This window comes from Cololabis saira, chromosome 14 (assembly GCF_033807715.1).
Source record: "Cololabis saira isolate AMF1-May2022 chromosome 14, fColSai1.1, whole genome shotgun sequence".
Lineage (NCBI taxonomy): Eukaryota > Metazoa > Chordata > Actinopteri > Beloniformes > Belonidae > Cololabis > Cololabis saira.
The window spans coordinates 22,103,176-22,120,262 of NC_084600.1; the positions used below are offsets into that span (position 1 = coordinate 22,103,176).

A 17,087-nucleotide genomic window follows, 5' to 3' on the forward strand; every position below is an offset into this window, starting at 1 on the left:
TTGGTCAGACTGACCCCCCACAGTCAGTCAGTCAGTATATATATATATATATATATATATATATATATATATATATATATATATATATATTATATATATATATTTTTTTTTTATTTCAAACCTCAGTCTGACTGCAGCTCCCACACACCTACAAGTATCAGGTGCGCTAACATCTCTGAGTGGAGCGTGTCTGTCCTGGGAGGAGTTACAGCAGGTCACACCCCTGCACGAACGCAGAGCCTACGGCGTAGGGTACGCGGCGACGCGCACCGAACGGTGCGCGTCGCCGCGTACCCTACGCCGTAGGCTCTGCGTCGCTTTAACGCAGAACCATAATTCAGGCTTTAGAGCGAGAGAGATAGAGAGAGAGCGAGAGCCCAAGGAGCGCTCACCCGTCCGTCACTGCGCACTGTTAGAATATGATCCCGGCAACAGCCGCTCCTGTGCTTCAACAAACAAGACAACCTTCCCACTGCAACTAACTCGGGTTGAAATCAGGGTCCATCGCTGAGCGTGGTCCCAGTCACACTGTCTCCTTCTCCCCTCCTGCTCCTGCTCTGCGCTGGATCTCTCGTGTCCGAAAATGTGCGTGGAGAGCGATGGATGTGAGATTGAGGGCTGCAGCAGTTCGGATGAGGTGCGCACGCTGTCCGGCAGCATGAGTCCCGGGCTGAAGTCCGGCCCGGACCTGGACCTGCACCCCTGCAAGCCGGGGCAGAAATTCCGCGCCGCGCTGATGCGCTGCCGCTCGCCGGCGGCCGCCGCCGGGATCCTCAGCTTCGGGAACGTCCTCAATTACATGGACCGATACACCGTGACCGGTAAGAGACCTGACTTCTTTTTCTCAATTACCATCAGAGCTGATGTAAAGTCACAATATTTTTCTATTGACGTATTGACAATTTAACGCAGAACCATAATTCAGGCTTGAGACGGAACAATGGGTCTGCCTGGAGCGCAGTGGACATGCCTGCTTTAAACACACTGGATGTTTTTTGCTCCATTTTCCTTATCTCCATGGATCTCGTCCTGAGTGGTGATTGAATCAAACAGATCTTACTTATCTCTCACGAAATCCTTGACCGTAATGATTTTTTTTTACACGGCTGGTTGATGATTGTAGATCGATCAATTAAGGCAACCTGCTCTCGGTTCACACACTCACCGAGAGAGATGCTGTCAGGAGGCCATGTGCTGTCAACCCTGCGCTTTTCACTCCCCTCGGACCAGGTATGGCCGAGGGTGTAGATTGACTGATTGACTGATTGTGGCAATGACCGCAACAAATATCAAGAGTCGGTTTAAGCAAATTAAAGAGCAGTTCTACGCTCACATCTTCTCCATTCTAGTTTATCTGTTTTACCTGATCTTAATTTACGCATGAGTGACAACCAGAGAGATTGACAAGTGCATCATTTTAGCTTCAGTTTCGTATCAGGTTATTGTGTTTTTTTTTATTTGGTATTTAGGGTTTTGCTTCAAGATGGACATTGAACCTTGGCGCTGAATGGGTTAAAATAATGCTGCAGCATGATTGTAGAGGCAAGTGTGCTCATAGGGGAGATCATAGCTCTTCTGCGCAAAAGCATGCTTCCTCTGGTTTAAGTGCAAACACACCACTGCTCTCACTGACTTAATGTGGTCAAATGACAGCAGGGGAAAATAATACTTGTTGAAATCAAAATTCCTGTTTCTTGTGCACTGATTTCACAGTCTTTGTGTTGTGAGCTCTCAAATAATGGGTCAGGATTTCTGTGGGCTTTGGCAAAAGGGGAAGGAGTGGCTCATTCAGACAAAACAATGTGTGCACTTAATTATCCACATGCCAACAGCTCATCATCCTGCACACTTCAGGTCAGGTCCGTCCGGTGTGGAGTGTCAGGCACAGGGGTCATTGCAGAGCCGTGGCTTTAGCTGTAATACAGCCACGCCAAGAATGCGTGGATGTACAGTGGAACGACTAATCTTAGCATCTCCAAGCACCACTCACAGAAGATAGCATCAGTCAGATGAGTCAATCCCCCTCTACAGCAGCGACTTGGCCCTGCTTCCTTACACCTCCTCCTGCTTTGAAAAGAGGAAAGCCCTCATTACAGCTGCTCAAAAATGACTCAATTCTTCTCTGTCATTTCCATCATTTACTCTTTTTACTCTTCAGAGCTGTAAACTTTATTAGACCTCAGAGCGCTCGCCGTGCTCTGACAGGTGGAGGAGCATGAAGATAGATGAGGAGAAAGTGGAACGAGGGAGGAAGGAGTGCGATTAGAGAATGGAGGGGGTGGTGATGTCTGCATAGGGGGTCCCCTCGCCATCATTGCCACCTCAGTGCTGCAGGACAGTTGTGCATTATGTATGGGCAGCACATGCGTCAGTTCCTCACACAGAATGAAGACCTGCCGTCATGTGTATCCTACACAGGATCGGCTTATCTGCTATCTTCCCACTTGTCCCTCCCTCTTCAAGCCTTCCCCTCCTCTCAGCGTAAACTGTGTTGCAGTTGTAATTGGCTGGTGGAGGCAGTGCATCTGTTGGTAGCGCAAGCGTGCATCACTTTCATTATTATGTTGCTGTCCTCTCTGCCTCCTATTTCCCCTGCTGTCTGTGTGCCAGGTGCCCAAAGAGCATCCCCTCATAGATCTTAATGCCAATTAAGCAAGCATGAAGGCACAGGCACATTAGAGGAGACTCTCCCGACCAGTTTAGGAGGGGCTGGATGTGAGAGGGGAGTGGCCGCTGCAGAGGCAGGCAGTCGGAGGCAAGTGGATGCAGAGTGTTGGGAGGACTGAGGCAGAGCGATGCCCTCCCCTGCCCCCCCAACTCTTGGCGTCAAAAGGTCTTTGTACCACCAGCCATTACTGTAATGTGTGTGTGGATCACTAAAGCATTGTCACGGAGACACTGGGCAACCATTCTGGTCCAAAACAATGATGGGAAAATTGGACACACCAATGCACGGCAGCTGCTTCAAAGTGTTGGATCTTTCTGTTAATCCTTCATGTCAGAGTTTAAGCCACACACAATAATAGACTTTTAAAAGAGCACCTACAATATCCACACTGTGATTTCAATCCTTAGATCCTCCGGATGAATGTCAGAGCCACAAAAGAAGGGAAAAGTCACAATGTCTTTCTTTTCTTTTCTTTTTTTAAACAAGAGTTTGTTTTGTTCTGGATTTGACAGATTTACAACCAACGTGTTTTATACAGGACCTTAACATTGAATACCAAATCTTGAGAGGGAGCTGCAGGGGTCATGGAAAAACAAATTACACACCAGTTTCATCATACTCTTGAACTGTGCAGCCTCTAGCATTTCAACCTTTAACGTGAGCCAATTAGATAAACTTTTCCACGTGTCAATCACTTAAAGCACTTTACCCACCACTCCTGTGATGGGTTTTATCTGCGTTACTGTTATAATGTGGTACGTTCAATCAGGCTCATCAAAGTTCATGTTACTGCCGTTTCCAGTTTTTTGTGTGTTTGCAAAAAGACGCTCTGATTTTGGTCAGATGCACTTATGGACTAAATCCAAGTGTGAAGAGGCCGTTGTCCAGTTGGAGAGCTGCAGAGAGGGAGGGTGTGAATGAAAGTGCTGAGTTACGCTGGACTTGGATGCTGGTCAGAGACGACCTGGAGAGCTCCCTCGCAGACCTGTGCTTGTGTTGAGTGTTGAATCTGGGACTTTTGAGGTCAATCACTCTACTGTCGCTTTGCTCCAGGATGTCAGGGAGGACGAGAGCTGAGATGGAGATCCAGCCATGAAATCCTGGAGTTGGAAGCCTGGGCTGCTGGATGAGTTACGACGCTCTGGCAGAGCACTTGGCCTTTGAAAGCAGCCATCTGACTCGCAGCCACTTATATTCCTGTTGTCTGTTAGCCCAGGAGAGCTTTGCGACCTAGAGAGCCACTATGTTTAATTTAATTTGAGGTGGCTCAGAAATCTTAAATCCTGATTTTTTGTCCCCAGCAGACAGTCCAAGCTCCTCGACAGCTTATCATAGAGAGAAGATTAAGTATTTTTATCAGAGAATATGGGGATACATGAGGCAGACATGCTGCACTTAAAGTTATTTGCTTCTTAAGTAAGTAAGCCCTGGTGTGTGTTAAATCTAGCCATCCCCCCTCTCGTGTGCGAGCAGGGGGACAGTTTGCGGCTCCAGATTGTAGCCTGATTTGCACTCAAACAGAAATGTTGGGGAACAGTAGATTAACATGTCAGCCATCGTATCAAGTCAAGCTGTCATTTTAGGAATATCTCTAAACACCCATTTGGACTCGTTGCTGGAAGCTCTGCTTGTCAACCTTTGGCATCTTGCATTTAGACGCAGATGAGCCTTTGCTAATAATCCTCTTAAGGCAAGCTCTTTTGTTACACGGTAAAAAAGATGCAGCTATCTATCCTGTCTGACCGGCCAGGCAGATTAATTCCTGTTAGCTCCGTCCGGCTCCGTTTGTGCCTTCTCATTATCACTGTCCACACAGCCCCGAGGCTTTCTTCTGTATTACCATTTCCACTTAAAGGACAGGGTGGGCTAAATTAGCTTGTTTTTTTGCTTCCCGCTGTACATGTTTTTCAGACGCTCCACTTTCGGTTCCACAGAGACCAGAGAAGAAGTGATGGATCTTTTGCAACATGAAGTGTTGCAGGGGGAATATGTCTGGCTAAGGAAGCATCTTCTCACTGTTATACTGTGTGAGAGGTTGTGTGGGCCACGCTGGAGCTGCTGGCTGTTTCACACTTCACTCTTTTTCCCCTCTTTCACCCTCTCTTGTTTTACAACATTCACATTAAAGGTCTCTGAACAACAGCAGAGGCATTAAATGGATGGAAGGGCCTCTAGTAATTTATTTTATAGGGCTGCTGCCTCTTTTTTTTGTTGCTGTGATCTTTCCATCTCATGTCGAGCCGGTTTTAATAAACTCCACAGAATCTTTGAAATGAGGTTTCATCACTTGAGCTTATTCTTTTACTGAATTTCAATATCCTTTGTTCCACATTTAACAACAAAAAAATATTTCTACTATCCAACAATGTTAAAGTAAAAGGCTTTAACAGTTACATTACATGACATTCTTTATCAAGTGGCCTTTTCCAGACTGGTTTCCCACAGTTTCCCACTAATCTCTTTATGTCTATATCCTCGCGTGCTACTCCTGAGAGAAAACAGTCTGTGTGTTCTTTAGGCTCAGATTTAGCCAGCGTCTGCAATAGGAACCGATAAAATTAAAAAGAACGCCTTCCTGTTCCAGCAGAGGCCTTTTCATGTGGCTACTCCACATTTTGCCATCAAGCAGACAAAGCAGCGTTCACCCGGTGACCCCAGCAGCCATGGCGGCACTGCTTCATAGCTGCGTGGTTGATGGTCACTATAAGGTGGCCGTTTCACTCAAACAGCTGTCACCTTGGCTTTAACCCAACATTGCATCGAACATCTCTCATCAACAGCTTTGGGACCATCGCACACGTTGGTTGCATTCTGGACGGGATATTTTTACCCAGTGTCGCCAATGTTGTAGACAGGAGCTTTTTAAATTGTGAGGAAGACTGATGGAAGGCCCGTGAGACATTTGGCTAGTAGCGTTTTAACTTTTTCTTCCATGAATTTGCTTTTGCTCCTGATAACTGCAGGATTTATCTGGTAATTTTCATGAATTGATAATCAGGTTAACTCTGTCTTTATCATCTGCAGGGCTCCTAGCACTTCACTCACTGTATATTTTAAGAACGTCATCCACTATGTTGATATCACATATCATTCCATATAAATTGGTATCTGCATCGGTTCCAAAAACTTTGGTCCAACATGAGGAGCATTTGGAGCAAGCACTTCAACTGGCTGTCTCAGCATTGTGAGGTTATGAAGCACATTTTTTAAGGATAACTGTGGAATTCATACACAGATTGGAAGAGAAGTAACAATCCGGTAAAAGGAGGAAGTCAAACTCAGAGCAAAGACCGTCTGTCATGCACATTTTCAATAAACAACAATTTATCATAAGTTCTACGAGGCAGAGACATGTCCCTGCCTTGGGTTAGGTACTTTAGTGTGCTGGCTTGGGCGTGCAGTGGTACTGACTGTGTATGCGTTAGGCAGGAAGTTACAGTATGTAGTTCAGCCCTTTTTCTTGGTTTGAGTGTCCCCGTCTTATTAACCACAGGCCGGACCACGTATGCAAACCATCTCTGCTCCTTTCACGTTAGTCTTGTCATTCTAATTTATTTAACTTCTCCTGTCTTCTTCTTTTGTTTCAGTGGACAGGTTATGTTGGTGCACTAATGCCACCAACTGGTATAAAGCATTGGTTTCCTAAGTCAGTGAATCCTATCAGGTCCAACACTGTAAAGGAAACACAATAGACAGAGCAGGAAGTCGACACAGTTTTAGTTTCAGCTTCATAGGCATTACTTTTCAAGCCTGATGGAAATTTGCCTACAGACAAGACTAAGTTACTGTTTTCTGAAAAAACAAATTTTCCTAGAAAAAAAAACGCACAAAAGGGGGTATGTAATTCCTGATCAGCTGCAGTTCTTGTAGTTTCGACAAAACTAAGAGGGGAAACATCCTTGTATAAAGGGACTCTGAATCCTGTGGTCCAAAGTCACCTATTGCGAGTGTACCATCCTATCATGATCCAGAATGAATAATGTTTTGAACAAATTACAATGTGGAGGAGATATTTGAGGAGCTGCTTCAAAAAACACTTTTTTGTGCATATTTTTAAATGAGCTTATCTTATATTTCCTTTTGTTTGACAAGTGCTCATAAAAGCCATCAGTGTTTGCTTAAGTCCACCAATGATCTTTGACATGTAAGGTGAGTGGAAGCTGATAATCACTGACCTCCCCTTGTCTTTGACAAGTGTGTGTGGACATAAGGAGTGGGAGGAGATGTTTCCTCTTGTGTAAAGAGTTTTCTTTTGGGTGACAGCAGATAAACATGGAGTCTCCTAACTTACACTGGGATTTTATTCTTATTTTCCTTTTTTTAAATAGATTTAGAGTGACAGACAAGAAAAAATCCCATGCAGAGTTGAGCAGATTCTTCCAACACCCCTCAAACCCTATCTCGAGACTGATTATCCAGTTAAATGTGCCCCTCCCTTCCTGAGTCATTATCTAAGGAGATTGGAGTGTTTACCTGGAGAAAATGCTGAAATTGGTCTCCTCTTGAAGACAGGAAGGAAGAAAGAGAGATTTGAGATGTGTCAAACTGTGGTGTGTTTGGCACGTTGTCAAATAACAGCTCATCTCCACTAAATAAATGTGACAGGAAAGACATTTGTTTCCTGATTCTCTGCAATCCATCTTTTCTGATTATCCTGGCAAATTATCACTGGGGCATGGTAAAACCATAGTGTTGAAAGTTGAAATACGTCTAACATTTAATATTACAAGCATTCGAATGCATAACTGTGTTTACAAATATAAGACGACAAAAAAATAAGTTTCATTTTGGGTTTTAATCGTCAAAAGAGAATTCTCAATCAGCCATCCAAAAACACTCTTTAACATTCACAACCTTTTTAACACACAATAAGAGAAACAACAAAATGCACAGATAAGTCAAATGATTGTGTTTTGAAGGTCACATTCACTTGTTTCTGTGAACCCAGGACATGTAAGGGCTTTGTCTGCTAAAGCTTATACATGCAGTGAAGCAATGGAAATAGAAGACTATGCAATCCATTTCGTATCCATGGAAACCCCCACACTGTATACTGAACAACGGAAAATCATCTTGGAATCGGTTACAGAGATGAAACCGTGCTATCCCAAGGCAAGCTGAAATTTAATTTTTCTTGGACGCATTAACAAGCCGCTCTGGAAAGGATTTGGACACTAATATTGACCCGCTCGCAGCACAAGTTACATACACCCCGCAGTTGTGGAGGCACACCAGTAGCCTGGGGTAATATTATCTCTCAGCACCTGGAGACTCCCACAGCTGCTACAATAATATTTTGAGTCCGTATTTGCAAGAGCTCATATATTGGAAAGGCCTTCCATCTTGCGGGGGAAAAAAAACCTTAATCTTTTCCTCAATTTCAGTAAATAGTGGAGCTGAGCTTAGGAATTAGGTTTCCACCAATTCATCAATCCGTCAAGGCATGGATAAGATTGTATTTGTGCGTTGCCTCACATATTTAATTTTCAGCTATCATTTTGATTTGATGTGTGTGTATGTGTCATGTTGTCAGAGTTAGATTAGATCCTGGAGGATTTTATTGTCACATTTGCCGTGTGGGTTGCTGTGTTGTTGTTAAGAACCGTGAGTGAATGAGAGCACTGACCTCTGTCAAAGACTTGGCTCTTTTCCATTAATGACCTGGGTCAGAGGGGGTCTCTCTCTCTCTCACACACGAAGGGTGTGTAAGGGTATGTGTTGCTGCAAAAATGTTAAAGCTCATGAGTGAATTTCTTTGAGGGTGTGTCACTGGTTTTATGTTCTCAAAACATCTGGGATGTTGTGGGAATTACTTCTATTGAATGTAAAGATATCACAAATATGATGAGACTGCAGCCTACCATCATCACATTTGGCCAATATTGCACCATTTAACTACATTGAAGATGTTTGCAACTGTGGGAGAATTTGCTTTTGTGATGGTGTAGCCTCTGTTTACAAGTTCTGAACTGTAGTCGAGCAGCAAAATGCCTGGTTACACCTAAGAGCCCTGGTTGGATAATTAAAGCATTCCTTTGATTCTTCAGCACCATAAATGTTACTTGGTGCATGTTTGAAACCATAAATCTACATTAAGCCAGTATGTCACCTCAGTTTGATTTGGAGTTTGGTAGTTGTGGCATGACATGTATCTCATGAAATCCTTTGGATATATAGTGATGCTTTAGCAGTAATCTTTTTGCCATTTGGGTTGCTGATAATGGCATCTGCTCTGCAAAGCTTCACGCACATATTTCTTTGTCAAATAAGTGACAGATAATACCTGGGGCTGCTTTGTAGTATGTTATTGTTCTTTTCTCTTGTGAAACTTGCCTGGTATGTGAAGGAAATGTGTCAAGAAAAATAGATGTTTCCTCAGGGTGATTCTCACGCTAAGAAGAATTTAAAGCCGCCTAACTCTCTTTGTCTGAGTTTGATCAACAAGACAGAAAATTAGGGTTTGGAAAATGGCGTCATATTTCATGAGTCTTTGAATAATGCAAAAACATTATTCCTTGTTTCATCAGCCTTGCTATTCTTGATAGTTATGTTGTACCGTTTTTTTTTTTTAAGAAAAAAGAACCAAGACAAAAAAACACCCAAAACAAAACAAGAACACACTAAATTGCCTCCAGACTTGCTGATATCTCATCCCATAAATCCATTAGCTTCAAATGGGGGACTGTTGATGGGGCTCAGACAAGTAAAAAATAAACTCCTAAAAGTGTTTTTATTGGCTTTTCTCTGAAAATCTTCAGATTTCCATAAATTACAGATCAACAGAGTCCTATCGATCAAAATGCACACATTATTTATTTTCACCTATTTCACCAAGGAAAAATCGTAACAATCCCAATAAAGTATAAATAATAAAGCATGCAATTTTTTTCCCTTGAAAGCAGAAATCAAATAAGTATTTCCAATTTGGATCCAGCTGTGCCGCTGCTGCTCTTTAATTCCCCATTTTGTGAGGCCCAAGCACACTGATTATCCCAAGAATAGCCTCAGCTGTTTGAAGCTCAGTCAAGCTGAAAATACTAAAGTTTACCAGTTTTATATTTCCCTTCAGAAAAAAACAAAGGAAAAAAAAGGCATCAACATGTAAACAGTCGGTGTGACAGCCTGCAGACATTATTACAGCTTATACCGCCGTTGAAGTTCGGGGAAGGCAGATGAAGACGATGAGTCTGGTGTCTAAGAGTGCAGAAATATAATTACACATTTTATTAATACAGCCTTTGGTCTTTAAAGATGACCTTTTTAAAAACGTGTTAGAAAACAATAGCAACGCATAACACACAATGCTGACTACACCCAAAGCAGTTCACAAAGGTGAGGTGGAGTCATTCTTTCCAAAAATGACCAGATGAGCATTAATATCTTGTTTTTTAGACTAAATAAGCAAAACACTGTGTTATGAGTAGGACTGCCTTCATTTGGCGAAAGCAGTGTTATCATTTTAGTAATTACATGCTCTGCTTAAATGGATTTCATTAAGCGAGTTAGTTCAACAAAAGTACTTTCGATCCCATTTACATACAATCTAAACAGCAGGATCTTTGAACAGCGGCCATAAAACCACAGAGAGATGGGGGGGAGAGTGTAACAGAGGAAAATTAAATCTCATTAAAACACTACAGAAGGACTTTAATCCTGCACATTGTGATGTAAAAAAGCACCAGGATTACTCACAAACACACACATGCACTAATACTGGCTACGCGGTTTCGGTTTGCACATGCACACTCAGGCATGCGAGGGTGTGGGATAACTGCCTGTTTGACATGAGACGGGTCACCTATACATGATGCCCGGCAAAGGTACATCCATTTGGCATTCATCTGTTTGTTTGACTCCTTTTGTCTTAATGAGAATACAGAAACAAGTCTTGGATGCTCCGACTGTTGTGTGAATGTTAATAAGCAAATGTTACTTTGCTCTTCCAGCTGCTTAACAGATGTTTGCAAGTTTATTAAATCATGGTGGTGAGGAATATTCAGCATGTATGAATGCTGAGGTCGTTAACTGGCAACCCGAAGGTGAACTTTATGTGAAAAAACACAATGGCCATGTCACTTCTTTGTTGTATTAAAAACTGCACACTCACAGTTATAGTATATCTCTATTATCGTTCATTACCGAGTCCTTATTTCAAAGTTTTTCCAAAATTACACTCCTCCAGATGGAGATTTGAGGTTAAGTCCAACTGCTGCTCAGTATTCCTGACAGACGCTGGTGTGAAAGGGTTCAGCTCATTCATATCTCCCAGCAATCACACAGTCTCGTCACACCCCGAACGCCTTTGCCTCGCTTCTCTGAATCTCTTTCCAAAACCTCTAATGCATTATCTCATACAAACAAGTGGACTATTGCCTGGATGTATTATTGATGAGCTATAGGTTTAGTCTGCGAGTCTGCTCCCCCGATACTTTACTACGCATCCTCAACTCGGCCATCAAATATTTAGCACGTACTGGCTGGGACTAATGCGATACAGCCCTTGAGCTGAATTTCAGTTTTTGATTAGTGATGGAAAATTTGTTGAAAATAAAAAGCTCTCCTAATAAAAGCGATGAGGCTGGCAGCCCTACAGGCTTTTATATTTGATTTCGCCTCACACTAGCTGTCACAAAATTAGAAGATTAGAGTAAAAGCTGACTTAAATGTAAAAGTTACTTTTGCAGAACGAACAGCTCGCTCATCCTGATTCACTTTCAGCAGTTTTGATGGAAATGTGTGCTTGTAGTGTACTATTATTGTTTTGTGTAGTTACCAAAGAACTGTCTTAATATACTTTAGTTATTATCTCAATCCTGCACACTGTTTACAATTACTATTTAGTTTACAAGAATAAGCAATATTTTCTTTTCCAGACCTAATTAGTACCTTACTCAAATTTTTTTGGGGAAAAAGAGAAACCCAAGTTTTGGTGGTTATGGATGTAATGAGAGCTTCAGTTGGAGGCAGAGATCACATTGGCGTAGGAGGACGTAATGTGGGCATGAGTCATTAATACAACTATTGTCTGTTACATGAACATGCGTAATATCCTATATGCATCCTGTCTTATTGACAGTGAGGTCAGTAGCAGTTTTACCGTGTAAATGCAGTCACTGTGTCCTCAAACATAACATGCGTTTATGTTAATGCACCACTACATAGTGCCAGTGACCTCTAATAAGCAGAAACCAAAAGCAGTAAATGTCACTGCCTCTGCACTGGAAAAGAAATGCCCTTATTCCTGCATGATGTAGAAAAAGAAATACAAAATACTTCTTCAGCTACTAGTGATCAAATACTCCACTGGGCACTTTTAATCAAAATTCTTCACTGTAAAATATTTTATTTATGCTCTTCACACTGTTTTTCTGGCATGCACTAAGACAGGCCTCGTCCCCCTTCTGACTTTATTGGGGAATCCACCTCTTGTACAAGCTCTGAAGTCCTCCCATGCGGGTGCCTCCGTACGCTGTTTCCCAGACATCTGCAGCACGTTTCCTTTCTGTTAGGCAGGCAAAGGAAGTGAAATGGAAAAACTGCACCCCCGCCCACTGCGGCCACATGGCAAGGGAGGAGAGCAGTCGGTCAGGAGCCCGCCGGCCGCAGTCGGGCATATTTGTGGTCGGCTTTCTCCTTCTCCTGCAGTCTGAGCCGCTCGGCAGCTTGGCCTGCCTCTGCGCTTTCCTGCCTCTTCCCTCTCACACGCTCAAACCCAAAACTTGGTCACAAACACAATCAAAAAAAGACACACACTCTCTCTCCTCACTCATTATGTTCCCTTACCGCCTTCTCTCCTGGCCTATTTATACTGATTGGGGGGACATATGAATAGGGATCACCCCTTTTGCAGGAAAGGAGGGAAAGGATCTGGCCACATCAGCATAGTGGTTTACCGCTGCCCGTAACACTCAGGCCAGAATGAATGACTTCCAATTGCACGGGCTCCCTCCGTCTCAGGCACACACACGGTGAAACCAGGGGAAAGGGGAACAAACATGTATTTATATAATATACATAATATACATGCTAAACAATGGAAACATCTGATTCCTTTGCTCCTGCGCTTCACTTCACGTCACCTCACCCGTTATTACTATTTATCTGGACCACAATGCTCTTCTTCCTCTTAGCCTAGTTTCTGAGAGCAGAAATAGAAGCAGGAGGCCTGCGGATCCACAAGTCTCTGTTGGGGATTTGATATGAAATCTGTCCTCAACAATCTTTTGGAAACCTGCGCGCTCGTATCTATGTATGGCTGCACTGGGGTGTGGCGTAAGTGGGTGCTAGCGGTGTATTTTTGAGCGTGTGGCCGTCTCAGTCCCCGCAGGAGAGCTGGACTTGCAAAAACAGGATGCTGCGCTTCCGCCTGACCACTCCGTCATACAAGCAAGTACCTCTGTGGCGTTCTTAACGTGTTGCATGGAGTTATACATACATACATACATACATACATATATACATGCATGATGTTACAGATAATGTTTGTCCCGTGTTCCTAGAACTGACTTGGTTTAGATTGATTTAGTTTATACAGTAAGTCAACAGTCCACTGGTAGCCTACAAGAAGTGCTATTCATATCTAAGAATGATCATTCACCATTCATTGCTCTGAATGCGCCATTTGTGGCATGTTAACGTTCACCAATTTCAGTCATTTCTTCTCAGGCTGCACTGGTCATAAAGGCAGACTTTATGAGCGGGTGGAATAAGTGTCAGCGCCGCAGTGCACCCGACGCTGCTGTGTCAACTCTGTGCTTATAACTGCACGGTCCAAGTAGTGCCAAATATAGACCTGTGTTCAGCTCAGCATCACAATAATTTCATGAAAGAAGCCTTTAAGTGTCAAAGGAAACATAAATGTGATGTCACAAGAAGAGGCCAGCAGTAAAAGGTGACTATGGTGTAATATGAAATCGATGCCAACTCATTCCTTTAAAATGTTTTGTTTTTCTTTCTTTGTGGTTCCACCGTGGGAGAGTACAGTGCTTTTGGAGAGGGAGCGGCCGCCACTATGCTCTGAGAGCTGCTACTTTGAATAAAGATGGCGACGGCAGGTGTTTCTGCGTCTGTCAGGAAGATCCACATTCCTACGATGCTTCCTCCTTGGGCGTCATGCTCAGATGCCCACAGCCCCCCTCGAGGCCTGTGACTTGAAAAGCTCATTAATGTTGCTCACGATTCCACTGGCAGTGGTGGCTCGTGTCACCATAATGTGAAAAATCTTTTCGCGACTGCTTCTTATTATGCACATTTCTAGCAGTTGAGTGTGTTCATGTATATCAGCAGTGGCTTTTGCAGGTTGTGCATTGTGAGGAAAAGTCATAAATTTGGGTTTTCACATTAAGTACGAAGACCTTTTAGTCTGGAGTTTTGAAAAGCTACTTCCCTTTGTGGTTTCTTGACCTTTTATCTCTTTTGAGTGCTCATGCAGCATTGTCATAGCAACGAGCGGGCACTGCCAGCTTGGGAAAGGGTCGAAGCATCAGGAAAAATGTGAGGAGTTAGAGAAGGATTGAGTAAGTGAAATATGTAGGAGATGGTAAGAAGTTCATTAAAAAAGGGGAATGAAACGATCAGAACTTGAATGCACGTTATTATAAGGTTGACATCGGGACATAGATAGTCATGCTGGTTTTAGTCACAGAAAACGCTTTGTTGCTTCACCATAATCCCTTCTAGATTAGCACAGTTCATTACACTTCATTGCACTCAAATCTCCTCCATCTCTTTTTGAAACGTATGTGCTGGAACCCAGGACGCCGTCTCTACACTAAAACCGCTCAAGAACAGTTTTCCTTTCTTATCTCCATGTTACGGCATTATCAGGTGGTGCTCTCAGCGCTATGTTCTCAACCAGGAATATGCTGCCAAATCCAGCGTTATTGATCATCTGGTGATTGTGTGGGGAGTGTAGACGGGTGTGGCTCAGACAAACGCTCGCTCTGTCCAGGAGGGACGCTCCACCATCTGGCCAGGAATCCCCCTCTCAGCAGGCTGCGTGTGTGAAACAGTCAGGGCTAATTACAGTGCAGCTGCAGTTGCACTGTACAGTGTGCTGGTGAACACTTTTGTTGGAGTTTAATAGGCGACAGATATGTTTTTGCTTCAGTTGTTTGCGAGTATCTTTGTGTGATGATAAATATTCTCAGTAAACCCTAACCTTCTAGTAGTTTTCTTCTGGACAGGAGAGTTACATGAACCTCTGAGGTGCATAGAGATAAATGTCTGAATCTGACATCAGTCATGATTAATGTCATGCATTAATAGGGCAGATGAGTTTGTTTTGATTTAACTAAACCACCCGCCTTTACCAAACCAAACCATGTGAAACCAAAACCCCTCGGCGTATATATGAAATATCTTCAACACCTTTAAGCTGTGGTTATTACCAGCATTGTTCATTTGTGCAGTTTATGTTCAGATTGTGGGTTTATTCTGCTGACAGTGCTGCTGAGCTGTCGACACGATGAGCGTGCCGTGAGGACAGGGAATGACTCTGAGTCAATCCAGTTATAATAAACGCTGGCAGCAGTGCATCCATCCAATAATCTTTGAAACTTTGTAAAATTACAAGATAAAAAATAGATGAATCGCTGTGCCTCTGCACAAAATCTACCCAGCATCCACCGACGCCACTCCAGCAATGTTAGTGCCCTCAGCAGGTGTGTGGCCCTCGAACCTCTGTGGTGCAGCTTCACAAAAATAATCCACAGTATGCTTAAGTGTGTGCACAACAGGAGCATGAGATTACCGACTGAGCGCAATTTGGATTCTCCGAGCGGTTGTGTTCTCTTTCCACCATCTGCAGTTCCTCATTTAGCTTTGTCCTCCTCAGAACTAATCCACATCTTCTTCATCTCTATATTTTTCAGCTTTGTCAGATGCAGCTACATAGTATAGTTGGCTAGTTCGAGTTGCAGTGTTGTATTTGTAACATTACACACTTTACTCAGAACCGCATGGGGAAAAAACCCCTAAACAGAAAATCAATTCAAATTTGATTAATAGTCACAGTACAACATAGCTCTTTTGTGTTAAGAAAGTAAGAATGCTGACAGGTTTTTATCTGAAATAGTTTTCTTTGGACATTTAAGAAGGCTGGCTATGGATCATTGATTGCCTATTATGCAATGTGTCAGTTCAGGTACGGCATGATAAAGCTGTAAATCCTGGTTTGATTCTTTGTGCCGCTGTGGGTTTCTCAGAAACCGCAGGACTTCCATAGAGGCACACTAAAGTCAAGTCATTATGGAAGGACAACAAGAGCTGTTGTCATACTTGAACAAATATGCTGCCTGTAATGTTGGAATGTGGACAGGTGCTTTGACTCAGCCGACAGGAATCTGACATATCTGCACCGATCCCTGCGTTGCACGCTTTCAAACGCACCGCATCTCTCCCTCATCTATCATCATCTGTTCTTTATCTGATGAGGAAATCATGCCCTTGTAGTTTTCGGAAGTCAAATGCACCTCTTTCGTGGTCTTGCGCTGTGTATCGTCCACAGACGAGGGAAGAAGACCCTTCAGCAGCAGGACATTCTAGACGTGGTGCTGCTCCACTTTCAGGAGATGTGTCGCAATCCCCAGCAGCAGCAGTTGCACTAGCAAGCTCCCCACACCTCCTCAGGACGGCACGACTTCTACTATAGATATGACTTCTTCTCTGTCTTGTTTTCGGCTAGCAAAATAACACTTCCAAGCTGGTGGTCTCAAGAGAAGCCGAATTTATTTCATGAGACTTGCTTCTTCTTGTTTACATATGCTTCAAACTGCATAGGAGCAATGAAGGAGTTTCTCTTAACTCTGATCTGATCTCTTCATCTTGATCTTTTGATGTTTATGATGTGATTAAAAAAAAAACCTTATGAGATTGCTTCTGTCTGCTTGTAATAAAACCATTCATCTGCATTTTCCCGTCTTAAGAGCAGCCAAAAGCCAGGTGCCGCAGGCTTCATTCAGGTGTTAGTGGGATGTTCGGTATGCAGATGCCTTTAGTTACATCCGTGTTTCTTTTCTGTCGTGGTAACAGGAATGATGCGGCTTCAAATGATCTGTGGTTTCTCACAGCGATGTTTAAAACGTTACTGCATGTCTACACAACTTGACAGCAGCTACCAGATGTAAGGAGTTCACACGCCACAGTTGCAATGTCATCTGGTGAAACCAAAATGTTTCAAACAAACCAAAAAAAAACCATGCTCTGCCTGCTCTGCTCTCCAGCATCGCCGACTTGAGCCAGGGGGGTTTTAAAGACGGGGAAAGTGTTTGTGTGTTGCTTTAATTCAGAAGTTTTGATACCATGAATTGTTTATATACAACACTCTGTGGTTAAATCTGTGTAGTCAGGTCAAGTGTAAGCCAGCCAATAGAGCACTTATCAGGGACGTAATATTGCTCTTAAGGGACGTTCAGTTAAT

At 43.1% G+C, this 17,087-nt stretch overlaps 1 protein-coding gene across 2 annotated transcripts in view; it reads left to right on the forward strand.

Moving 5' to 3' along the window:
• The first annotated feature begins 408 nt into the window (after positions 1-408).
• Positions 409-17,087, forward strand: part of spns2 (SPNS lysolipid transporter 2, sphingosine-1-phosphate) — a 58,816-nt gene continuing 42,137 nt past the window's right edge. For both annotated transcript variants that reach the window (XM_061740157.1, XM_061740156.1), the window contains exon 1: positions 409-821. In XM_061740157.1, the coding sequence (XP_061596141.1) occupies positions 584-821 (238 nt within the window). In that variant the 5' untranslated portion in view covers positions 409-583. The remainder of the gene's footprint in view (positions 822-17,087) is intronic.